Source organism: Lethenteron reissneri, chromosome 30 (assembly GCF_015708825.2).
Source record: "Lethenteron reissneri isolate LAM-NWPU_2019-01 chromosome 30, ASM1570882v1, whole genome shotgun sequence".
Lineage (NCBI taxonomy): Eukaryota > Metazoa > Chordata > Hyperoartia > Petromyzontiformes > Petromyzontidae > Lethenteron > Lethenteron reissneri.
In genome coordinates, this window is record NC_083808.1 from 6,663,363 (window position 1) to 6,676,605 (window position 13,243).

Consider the following 13,243-nt stretch of genomic DNA (forward strand, 5'->3'; position numbering starts at 1 on the left):
TTAACCCGTAAAAACAATGTTTTTCACTATAAATCCTTTATATGCGTGGCGGCTAGAGTCCTTTCGTCCTCTGGCTTGAGATGGCTGCCACCTATGGGTCAGATGATTGCATGCCACCATTAAGCAATTGGTAATTAAATATAATATTTTTGTCCTTAAAAGTGTAAAATTTTGGAAAAAAATGTATCGAACATTAATTGTCACGCACAACGAGTCTGTGTGGAAAATGTCAGCTCGATTGGATCACGGGAAGTGGGTTAAAAAACGACCGAAAGATTTGCACGGTCGTAAGCAAGCAAGCAAGCGCGCAAGTGAACTTAATATAAAGGATTTAAAAATACAATTTCATGACTTGGAGAGGATATTATTATTATTTTATTTTTATTAATTTTAATTTCATTTTTTACCTACGTGACTTTACCGGAAAAAACTAAGAGTATGAATCCTTGCAGTCACGAACGCTTCAAATCTAGAATTGGAGAGGATACTTTAAATCATTCGCTTCCCATTACTCCCATTGTAATATCATATTTATTAAGGTGACAGAGTAACGCAGTTGATCGTAACCTAACATGGCCATGCAGTGCAATCTGTTACCACTGATGTTTTGTGTTTCTCCTCCATAAATCAGTGCAGCTCAGCAACAGGCAGCTGCTCTAAATACCTTGAGAGTAGCTTCTGTCATTGCAAAGCGCCCTTCTGAGTTCGCGTCAGTGCTGAGACTATATTTCAGCACATTGTTCGGTGATGTCACATCACGATCTGTGCAGGATACATCCACGACAGCAGAAATTTCAGGCGTGGTCTCTGGAATCTGCAATCTTTACAATGGAAAAAAAAAACCACGTGAGAAATAGATGTTGGTTAACACTACACAAAGGCATCCTTAAACAATTTTTGGTTTTATATACGTGTACAAAGCTGCAATAAAATGAGTTCGTATATATGGGTAATTGTTGTTCTCTCACGTGCACTATCTACGAGTCGTAATACGTACATGCGTTGGTAATAAGAGCAGACTGGCGGATTGTCGTTGATGTCCATCACGTAGACTGTGAGATTGAGCGTAACGCTGCGTTGGTGAATGTAGTTCGTCGCACGAACCAGTATATAGTTACTCTGGAGCTCAGGTTTGTCGTCTACGTCCAGCTTGAAGGCTGTTTTCACTTCCCCTGTGCCTAAAAGAGCCGCAAAACAGCCACTTAAAGCGAGCAATCAATAATTGCGATGTCAGGTCAATTAATTTTCTTAAGGAGTGTTTTTTTGCATGTGTGAGGAAAGCAAATAGTGGCTGGGGAAAACCCACACGCATGAGGGGGCGACACTCATAGGTCAACCACAGGCAGGGTTGACACAGATGGGTTTTCACAAACCATATTTGCATCATATTCTTGGTTCTTTCGGTAAAGTCACGTCGAAGGGAAATAATGAAATAATATAAAAACAATAAAAATTCTCACGACGTTTCGACTGCAACATAAGCAATCGTCATCAGGTGTGACATCCAGTTGCAGTCGAAACGTCGTGAGAATTTGTATTGTTTTATATTTATATTATTTTATTATTTCCCTTCTACGTGACTATACCAAAATAACCAAGAATATGAATCCCTGCAGTCACGAAGGCTTTAAATAAAAAAAATCATATTTGTATCCACGACTTAAATTGTAATCCACCAACCGTTACCCCCAATCGACTGGATTACAGACAACCTACCACTACGCCCAGCTACTTAAGCACATGAAGTGCGCTGTCAGATGGCAAAGCAAATGCAATGTATACTGCCTTCACCTGTAGCACAGATGAGCAAACATCTTGCACGCAGGTTACGTCTTACGCGTTCCGCCCCACAAGAATAGTCATTAGGCCTAGGTTTTAGGCATGGCTGCAAAGTTTGGTCGTACATGTTATGTATATCGTTTATTGTTAAATTTGAATCACAGTTCCTATGATCACTGTTACATTGTTTTTTTCGCTTTATTTTGGTGATTTTGAAAACGTTTTGGTTTAGCCATGTTTGTTTGTTGTAGTACAGACTTAGCCTGATAACTTTAATCTATATTGTCTTACGGTTATTATTGTTTGACTTGCATCCCACTGAGATTTTTGCACACAGCGTTGAAATACGGTGTTTTTTCTGGAAAACTTTGCTGTTTTTTCCAGGATTTTTCTGGTGCGTGTAGTCACTTTAAGATGTTTCTTGTTTATGTTTTTGTTTTGTTGCGGTTGCACCCGAGTCAAGAGCTGCATGACTCACAGGGTTATACCTAATAAATGAACTGAACTGAAATCATCCTTTCATTACTCGATTATAATGAATACAAAAATGCACAAAAAGGGACAACTAAATTACTCTGTACATATCGTTTACTGTCTGCAGATTAGCTGCAGAAAGGGAACAGTGAGATGGGGGGGGGGGGATAAGTTCTTCTCAGGCGGAAGTGGGATGGGAATGGAGATGTATGTTCTCGAAAAGAAATGTTCTCATCTCTCTCTCTCTGTGTAGCTCAGCACAAACATCGATCGGGCATTCTAACATTATTCTCACATTAATCTGAGAGGCGTGTTTAGTGCAGTCCGCTTCACCTGGAGTTATATAAAACCCTTCCACAGGGTTCACAAATGAAAAGAACACTTTGGTATCGTTGACTGCAACTACAGTCACCAGATGGTCTTGCGGTTCTTCTTCTGAAATCCAAAAGACCCTCTCTGATGGAGCCCTAAAGAAACATCGACGCACATTCGAATGCATGTTGTGATTAAGCCGCATCTGGTTGGTAGAGGTGGAATATTCCTTTTGCTGATTTTCTCTATACAGAACACCGGGATAGTGCTGTGAAAGGTTTGACTTTTAAAAGCCATATGTTGACTTTTGCTTGATGGCAATATAATTCATGTTGTGATTTGCTATAGTGGTTTTGCAATACATGATATAAAACTAAGTTTGTATGGCAGATTCAGTAAACATAATAACTTGAATGGTTTGATGTACATCAAAGGTGAACATAGAGCAATTCGAAAACATTTGTAGACACAACTCTACACGGAGATGTTGCACATATCATTGTGCATGTACGAATTATACATCTTCTTCAAAGTAACACCCAACATGAGCAATAGACTATTTTTTTTATATGACCGTACAATGACGTGGGCCAAACATGACCGAGCTTCACTCCATTATTGCTTGGATCCATGAAGAAACAGTGTGTGTGTATCCGAGCTACATATCTTACGTAAAGACTAGATCGTTGTCGTCCAGATTTACGACTGTAACAGTCAGGGTTAGGTTGCACGAAAGGCCATTTTGGTCCTTGACCATAATGTCCAGCAAGAAATTCTGAAAGATAAAACGTGACAATGTTTGTGCACAATAACCAAATGAATATTTACATTTTTTTTCTTTTAATGTCAATTAAAGCATCAATGTTATCAGTTTTTGTGTTTTACATAATTCTAGATTTTTTAATATATTTCATAATCAGTTAGCTATGTACTCAAAAAGCTTAAGATCACTTAAGATTTGTAGTATATATGCAGGCATCCCTCGCATACCGCGCGTTCCTTACAAACAGCGCATAAGTGGAATCGCGTTGTATTAAGCCTATTTTCCCATATACATGCATGTTATAAGGGGGGTTGCGTTACGGAAGTACAATTTTATTTAATTATTTTTATCCCTGGATTTACAAAATACGTATACATTTTCTTGGTTCTTTCGGTAAAGTCACGCGTGACTTTACCGAAAGAACCAAGAAGATGAATCCCTGCAGTCACGAAAGCTTTAAATCGAAACGTATACATTTAATATGTAATTATAACATCATTAACATTACAAAGATTACATAATAAGGAGTCAATTCAAGGGCTTCTTGCACGCTTCCGTGGGCTGCTTGCAGCAGCAGCAGCACGCAATGCAAACAAAGGCAGCGGATCTAAGTTGGCTACGCCCAGCCCGTGACACTGGGGTGCTGCCGTGACGCGGTTAACGCCCTCGTGAATTTATATTTTTTTCTTTCTGTGAAGTTTTATCACTGAAAATAAAAAAAATTGACGACTTTTTTTTACTGAGGACGTAACTGTGAAACGAATAGCATAAGCATGAAGTATGTCCCCTAAAGATGGAACTGCGAATTCACGCCTGTATGTAAAATCCTTGTTATATAAGGAAATATGTTGCCAGCATTTCATCCATAAAGTTCAAAACAGTTGTCTAAGTGTAATTATTTTATGATGGATGATACCGTTATATGCACCATCTACGTTTACCTTGATGAACACTTGAAAAAAGTATTCCCTATTATTAAAGGATGACAACTTTTCGACAATATGAACCGCGTTGGTGCACTGTTATCAGAATATTCCTTCATATATATTGTGGCACAGACGATTTGGAAACAATCTCAGCCGAGATATTCTTTGGGTCTTTCGGTAAAGTCACGTAGATAGGTTCAAAGAAAATAACAAAAATAGCAAAAAAAAAACTACGACGTTTCATCATCAGGATGACGGCTGCTTGTGTTGCGATCGAAACGTCGTATTTTTTTGTTATTTTTGTTATTTTCTTTGAACATATCTACGTGACTTTACCGAAAGACCCAAAGAATATGAATTCCTCCAGTCACGAAAGCTTTAAGTCAAGACTCAGCCGAGATGTTAGCGAACACATGGAATTCTCTCAAATCTCGGTGTCACACATGTTACCAACGCCACGGCGAACATGCAGCGGTTTAGAGGGATGATAATCGTGCAATAATGCCTCACATGACCAAGTGTGTGTGTAATGTCTAATGGGGAGAGGTAGTGCAGCGGTTACCACACTGCGTTACAAACCCGGCGACATAAGTTCGATTCCCGCTCATGGCCAACACCAGTGACAATTACCTGAACCGGTCCTGGGCCTCCCCTACGTCGACTCAGCCTCAACTGAGTACCTGGTGCGGTGTGTAAACTTTGCCACTAGGGAGACAAAGGCGGTCGAGTTCGGTGCTACCCACCCACCCACCCCCTTGTGTGCCGTTCTGGCCTTCATAGGTGCTCGCTAACAGCACTTGCCCCAACAGCCTCTTAATGCTATAGACAGGGCGCTAAACCCCGATCTTGCTCTTAACCCTTTGCCTTTCCGATGACGTATGTTTAAGTCATCAGTTTTTCTTCCGATTCTAAATGAAACCAGAATAAAAACTAAAATAAAATAACGTTATCGGTACCGAGGCTCCCACAAGGCCATGCGGGAGGGCGTGTGGCACAGTTTGGCACCACCTTTCATTGAGTGCGGACGTGTCACTACAGTTCTATGCGGTGAGTACAATGTCTTTAAAAACAGTGGCGCTATGCCACTCAAATATAAAATTAACACTGAGCCACTTGCTTGTTCCGAGACGCAGAGGTGAACGGAATCCATAGCTCATCCTTAGCCACCAATGGGCATCAACATCACCTTTTATTTTCAAAAGCAGGGTGAAAACCCACCCGTTTAGGTTTGATGGGCACGTGACTGCTCACGCAGGGACCAATCGCGCGAATGAAGCTTGATTTGTATGAATTGAATCCCACAACTGGTAATAATGATGATGATGATGACGTACAAGTGGCTCGGAGTAGACCAGACCACACAAGTGTGGTTTTGTGAAGATGTCACGTGTGGGTGTAGTATCTCACCATGTCTGCGTTGCAGTCAAAACCAGCCGAGGACACCGTCAACATTCCTTGAGCTTCATTAAAGTTGAACTGGCTCAGGCCGGATACTGGTTCAACATTTAGCAAGGAGAACTGCAACCATCAAAAATATGATAACATTAAATGTGTTCACATGCTGATGCCGATTAATTTATAAAAGAGAGTACATTCTGTGTCTTATTTGGACACAAAACTCTCAACTGTTAATGTGAAAGTACATATCCCATTGCTTTCTTGCATGTAGGATATATTCGTTAATTATATTTGTAGGTTGAACTTCCTTCGCATCGTACGTAGCCAACCATGCAAATCGGAGGTGTGGGGTAATGACAATAAACTAAACACAAAATTCAGTTATAATGAAACTTGTTTAAATCTAGTGCCTAGCTCCAGTGGCTTCCTGATATCAGAAGGAAGAGCATTCCAGACGGCCGCAGAAGTGCATAAAAAAAACCCCTTTTAAATATTGGACATTCTATTGGTACATTATAATTACAGTTAGAATGTGAAACAAAATACAGCCCTATTTAAATACATTTCTGAATGAAGGCCTCCTCACCCTGCGTCACAGCGGACTAACTGCAACACGGCAGCAGCGCTCTCCAGTTACAGAGGCACGGACAGAAGTGACGTTAGAAATGCATGAATCAGTGGCAGGTGCTTGGTGGGCTCTGACTTACACTGACGATGTCAACATAATCTGGATCGGTGGCTCTAACTCTGTAGACGATTGTCGCGTGTGGTGCATCCTCTAGAATGTGAATGTGAGCGCCTGAAACGTTCAGTAAAAGTGAGACAAAAAATTACCTTAAAAAACAAGCATCAAATAAAAAAAATTTGTACACAGGCTGCAAATGCGCCATACCCATCGCAAACCATCACTCTTTTAGAGTTGAACCATGTTATAATAAACCAATTATTGCTTTTATAAAGCTATCCAAACAAATTATAGTAATTTTTGTCACAAAAATCATACATATATTTTGGGTACAGTGCAGCATTGAATATAATATCATTAAAAACATTGTCATACATACTTCGTGTTTGTATTCGGTTTGGGTTTGTTAAATGTGTCTCCCATGTCACCCATGGGAAAAAAATAACATGATTCCCGTGTTGCAAATCCGAAAAACTATATCATGAATGCTACTTAAATAAGTTGAGTTTTTTTACAGTTACGTAATTATCAGGAAATAAATCATATCAGTAATTTGCACCATTAATGTTGCACGGAAATAAAAAAAAAGTGGAAATCAACAGGAAAACATTGGTTGTCCCTTCACTAATTACTGATAAATATTAAATAACAAATGCAATTGCTTTTTTCCCCTCTTACATTTTTGTCGTTGTTGCCTTTTTCCACAATTTAATCTCAAATATGTGATCGGCCATCATTGCATGAGACGGAGAAATGCATTTGGGTCTCTGGCAGAGCGGTTGACTCGCCATGTATGAGAGATACTTCTTTACACGTGTTTTTTTTCATCATAAGTTGAATCACACATGTACTGAAAAACAACACACTGACCTGCTGGGAATTGATCACTGCAGATCGGGGGCTCGTTAACATCAGTCACCTCAATGAAGAATACTTCTGAGCTGGTGCCATTGACATTTGTGACTGACACAGTCATGTTGTACTGATTCAGAGTTTCAAAGTCCAGCAGATTTACACCGATCAGGGTCACCTGGATTCAAGAATAAACCAGAGAAAACCACATCAATAGAATGTTCAATATTTAAAAGGCCTTATTTTTAAACCAACGACAAAGACAAAAGCACACTTTATTTACATTTCACTTGGTGAGAACCAATTGAGACAAGGGGCTAAATCCATATAGTAATTTTGGCCATTATTCCAACCACGTTTTGACATCAAACCTGCCTCATTCTGTATTTTGCTAATTATCTGGGGGGCCGACCATTATGCAACTACTCATTGTGCACACTTGGGATCACCAATAGTGTGGGGATAGGGAAAGAGCCATTGATCGTGAACATTTTTCATGCAATTGTGGATACTCCCCACCACTGAAAGGAAATTGTGTCTTGCACAAGGAATGCAGAGAGGGCCTGGCATGTTATTCTGCTCGAATTCATGAGTGTGATTGTCAGCTCCATGCTGCAACATTTTCAGTGTCGACACAAAATGTTATCGCTGTAAACTGTGCTGCACGACAGCACAGTTACCGAGGAGATGGAACGATGAAATCAATTTGCATGCGAGTGCTTGGTGGATTCTGTCATCGCAGAAACTGTTAGGCGGAAATTAGTAGGGAAGGCCATCGTATAGCCGATCATTGAACATGGCTGATGATGATGATGAAAATGTGATGAAAGTGGCAGAATGGAGACAATCACACTCGAAGAGATGATAAAGATGAAGAAATTGATGTTGATAATGATAGCAATGCCATTGAACATTGTGTTGGATAAAATGATGAAATATGATTATGTTAACGATGCTGCTGAGGTTGACGATTGATGATGACATCGTTTTGCTGTTACCCCTGTTGTCGCTACGACTGCTGCTGATGTTGCTTCTGATATTGCAATTTCAATACCCTCTCTTTTTTAGGCTACGTTATGAGTATATTGAGAAAGGGAACATATGCCAGGCCTCAAAAAACAACTATGCCATTCCCTTAAAAATGTGAGCACTGCACTTTAGAATCGGAATATTATTCACAAACTTAAACAAAACAACCGTATTACATAAGTGTACGACGTAAATGTTTTTTTTTTATCATTGTTGGGAAAATATAATGTACTTGCCAAGTTGAAATTCACCTGCTTACAATAATTTAAAATACAGTAGATCTAAATATAAAAACATGATGTCCTCAGTCATATCAGTACATGTTTAATAAGTTTGGTTTTGTAAACATAACAATAATGAATAACCATTACGCTTTACCTCCACAATGTAAACTCCAGGACCAGGAACGTTTAATTGAAACCATCTCAGCTGGAAAGGTGATGTCGGGGTGAGTACAACATTGTCAATGGTTTCATTTGGGAAGCTGATTTCAAAAGTAGCCACCAACGTCTGAGCAGCGCTGTCTTCTGGTATAGTGAACACAGCTGGAATAAGATTAAAGTCTGACACGCATGCAAATGTAATGTCAATGGCAATAACGACGTTAATTAGACATATTCCATCCAGATTCTCACGAACCCATCACATGTATATAAACATGTTTTGACTGAGCAAAATGTTTCACAAAAAAAACCGTGTGAAAAGCCTGTAAGTTATTAAAGTTTATCGGCAGACAACATAGTATCACCTTGTAATATACTAACCTCTGAGATAAACCCACTTTGTACATGACACATGCTTTGTTGAGGCTCTGCCAAAGGCTGTATCTGCACTAATGCACAGACTAATGCAACAACGTTTTCCGTAACTCAAGTGTTTCCAGATATAAAAACACACCTCTTGGCACCGCACGCGATAATGTGCTCGAGACATGCAAAAACACTTAACTAATGTTGTTTGGAGAGTGAATAATGTTGCATTAGAAACTCACCAGGCTTAGCAGAAGTTCCTGGCAAGCCTGAACACAAAGAGAAAGAACCGATTTTTTTTTTAAACACATTAAATAATAAAAAGTCGCTGCCCATGTTTATTAAATAAACCTGAGAAATTATGTGTTTATATTACCATATTATGTGCGCAATATTAAAATAATACAGGATGTCCATAAAAATATCACACATATACGTTAAAACAATTGTAATGAGACAACAGTTCGGCTTGAGCACATGAATGTTGAGCTTTGGCGAAAGATAAAGTATATGCCAAAAAGAAAATGAGAATCTTGAGTGGTCTTCAACGGCACGGAACGGAAGAATTTGTAACAATCTCACCCAAGTTCTTGTGAACACTTGGGACTCCCCCGACACATCTCCATAGCATGTCACCAACGCCATGCCAGCCATGTGGAGGCTTAACAGCGAAATCAAACTACGATGTCATCTTCTTGGTTCTTTCGGTAAAGTCACGTAGAAGGGAATTAATAAAATAATAAAAATAAAACATAATAAAATAATTCTCACGACGTTTCGGCTACAACGCAAGCAGCCGTCTTCACCTGAAGACGGCTGCTTGCGTTGTAGCCGAAACGTCGTGAGAATTATTTTATTATGTTTTATTATTTTATTACTTCCCTTCTACGTGACTTTACCGAAAGAACCAAGAAGATGAATCCCTGCAGTCACGAAAGCTTTAAATCGAAAAACTACGATGATGAAATCTCAACACGACCAGGTCTGAGGGAGTATCGTTGTTATCCACATAACACAAACCGCAGCCCAATTATAATTATATAATAACGAGACACTACCTTTACGAATACATTTGTATGTTCACGGCAGTGTTAACATACATGTACGGTAATTATGCAGATGCAATTGCATCGCGAATTAAATGTTGTTATGATTACCCCCCTCATCTCCCTTTTTTATTTCTCCTTCTCCTATAGAGGTAATCATCGCTTAGGAAGACACCAGGGTTGTAGAGTTTATTGAAACTGTTTTATTTAAACATGCGGTTTAGACAGGTTACTATTTCACTGTAATACATAATACGTTTGTGCTGGTGTCAACCTGCTTTCATTTCCTCTGCGTGCACCTGATTCGTCTTGTTAATAAAAAATCCGTCTGAACAAAAATGTCTTACGATTAAGTCAGGGGAAGGGAAGACAAAACCAATGACAGTTCTTACCACAGAGTATGACGCAGCAGGAAAAGCAGAGCGATGCAATCTTCTGCTCCATGAGCGAACTCACAGGTGCCCCAATCCGCCGAATTTAAGCCTCACCACACTCACAGCTCACCTCCAAGTGCGCGCCGAGACGCGACTTTACTTTAAAAAATAAATTAAAGTATATCCTCAACAATCACACAACCTGCCCGACGATTACTCGAGCCAACCAGATCCGACTTAGCAATGCATCCTTCAGTTCTTATAGCAACCCGAGGCTAAATTGCTTTAGAATGTATTTAACCGCAAACATTTCGTGAGGTCGGGGGGTGTGGGGGGCATAGATTGCTTTCTGTTTTTACTGGCCGACAACTGCTTTATGCTCTTGGGACGGGTATTTCAACTGCTGGCTCTCATCGTGTCAATAACTATCCGTGTACATTTATATATTTTTTACGGTGTTTGAGCTCGAGGTGGGTAATGAGGAAAGATGTTCGTTACCGTGGCTGACTCGCTTGCCATAAATGTTAATCAGGGGGACGCTGTTGCTACAGAACGAATCCAAGGGTTAACAGTTCAAGGCACACTTGCTTTATTGATGATATGTTGCAAAACAAGGAATATTCAGGGTTTGTTCTAGAACGTAATGCAGGGCACACACAATTTGAGTTTAGTTTGTTGTTCCTTCCCCCGCACCTTCGATTGGCACGGTTGAATACGTACGGTGCGAATGAAGTTCAACAACAAACATGCATATGTTAATGCAAACAAAATGTACGTATATCATTAATGTACATTCTTGAAAATAAACTTCCACATTACAGCAAATAGGTGACTTTGCATATGAAGATCATCGAATTTACTGAGTCCAGAGCTACACCAATACACGCAACACAGGGGATTTGCTCACACATTGTGCTTAAAGAGAATATAGTGGTTGAGATGAATACAGTACAGCATATGAATACTGGCCTCCCAAGTTAGGATGTATCACCCCACAGCACTGCAATACTTGAATACATGGACTAAAATTGGTCGTTTATTAAGACAGGTCAACTATAACTTGGGTTACAATTATATAAATATACTGTGATATCTATTGAAATCCATAATAATCGTATGTTCCGTATTGCAAAAAAAAATGCAATTAAATATTTCTTAAATATTTTATTTCCTCGCATGTTTTTAATGAAATAGCAATTACATAACTATTATTAATTTTAATTATAGCTTGACAATGTTTTCCACACTAATGGGTGGCATGGTGATGATATTTTATAATTTTCATAGTTTTTCGTGCAACGAGCAGAACTTCTGATATTGAAGGACATATTGAAGTCGTGATGATAAATACCTACTGCATGGCAGTCTCTAGTGAACTGCAATTACGCAATTTTGTATTTGTGACTGTAAATATAGTAAAGCGCACTAAAATACAATAGTAATTTTAAATACGATTACGAAGTTACGGGACACGTATATGAGTGCCAATCATCATATCATGAAATTTGATGTCGCATTGTTTCGTGAAATATGATATCGCAGCAGTCATCATGACGACACAGCCTTTTCTCTGCGCGCATTCAAACGACTGACAAATTGATGACGTGGTCAGATTTGACAGGCCATTTCCTCGTTCAGTGAGTACATTTTGAAATACGTGGAAGGCAAATTTAATGCATAGTGGCACGTGCAGGCCTTCAAATAATACCAAAAATACGTATTTATCAAATGGTATTTTAAAAATACCACAAGCCTATTAACGCAATGCAGTATTTGTGGTTGTAGCCTGGTTTAGTAGACTTAATGAACATTATGGGGGGGGGGGGGGGAGAAATATACATTCACACAAGCGCAAATGGTGTGCATGCACACCGGTTATATAGCACACAAAATAAACGAAGCAATGCTGGCGTAAATGTCCTGATGAGACATTCTATACTGTTTCGTCATCGCGAAACGGAGGATGGGAATGCTTCCTTATACCCACAAACGCTTCCCATTCCAGCTGTTGAAGAGGTATTCTTTTCCTGAAACTAAACAACATAAACAGAAGAAGCTGTGATCCTGCGTTGGTAGTGGTGCTTACGTACAAATAACAACATATTTGTCATATCCGTTATGAAGAAGGGCCATTGTTTGAAACCTTGCCTCATTTTTTTGGGAAATGTTATTAATGAATGTGTTGAGGTCTTTAACAATTTCAAGATTTGCTCAACTGTCTACAAACACTTCTGACTTGAACAATGTAAATACACGCTTCATGCGAACATATACAATAACCACGTGTTAATTAATATTGCCATTAAATCATATTTTTAAACAAAGCTCTTTGTCTAATACATGTATTGTTAAGCATACCTGGATCGACAGCACGTCCGTCAAACACATTTTGATCCTGTTCATGAACCACGGTCAGGAATAGAAGAAAGATCATTAATATTAGGAATCATAATGCAAAAAGCTCATTACTTAAACATTTAAAACGATGGTAAATTGTTGAGACATTAAATTTAGATTTAAAGCTTTCGCGACTGCAGGGATTCATAATCTTGGTTCTTTCGAGAAAGTCACGTAGAAGGGAAATAATAAAATAATTAAAATATGCTAATATAAAACATATATTTTTTATTTTATTATTTCCCTTCTACGTGACTCTACCGAAAGAACCAAGAATATGTTGAGACATTGTGGACACGAGGTTTGCTTTGCACAAGGTTAGCTGCATACTAAACGATGGTCAAAATCTCTTCCATAGTAATTTAAATACTAGACGTGCATTGACAAATGTTGCAACACTTTTTTCATTGTTTATCTCCAAAATTGTATTCCAATTGTGCTCGCGGTGTCATGAGACAA

At 39.0% G+C, this 13,243-nt stretch overlaps 1 protein-coding gene across 1 annotated transcript in view; it reads right to left on the reverse strand.

Annotated features, from left to right (window-relative positions):
* The window catches only part of LOC133349462 (cadherin-related family member 3-like), a 34,041-nt gene that overhangs the window by 18,527 nt on the left and 2,271 nt on the right, over positions 1 to 13,243 (reverse strand). Inside the window, 11 exon segments of the mRNA XM_061562936.1 lie at positions 665 to 821; positions 998 to 1,178; positions 2,587 to 2,720; positions 3,237 to 3,340; positions 5,662 to 5,772; positions 6,360 to 6,451; positions 7,208 to 7,367; positions 8,597 to 8,781; positions 9,210 to 9,236; positions 10,406 to 12,420; positions 12,746 to 12,782. Of these exon segments, the coding sequence (XP_061418920.1) occupies positions 665 to 821; positions 998 to 1,178; positions 2,587 to 2,720; positions 3,237 to 3,340; positions 5,662 to 5,772; positions 6,360 to 6,451; positions 7,208 to 7,367; positions 8,597 to 8,781; positions 9,210 to 9,236; positions 10,406 to 10,457 (1,203 nt within the window). The 5' untranslated portion in view covers positions 10,458 to 12,420; positions 12,746 to 12,782.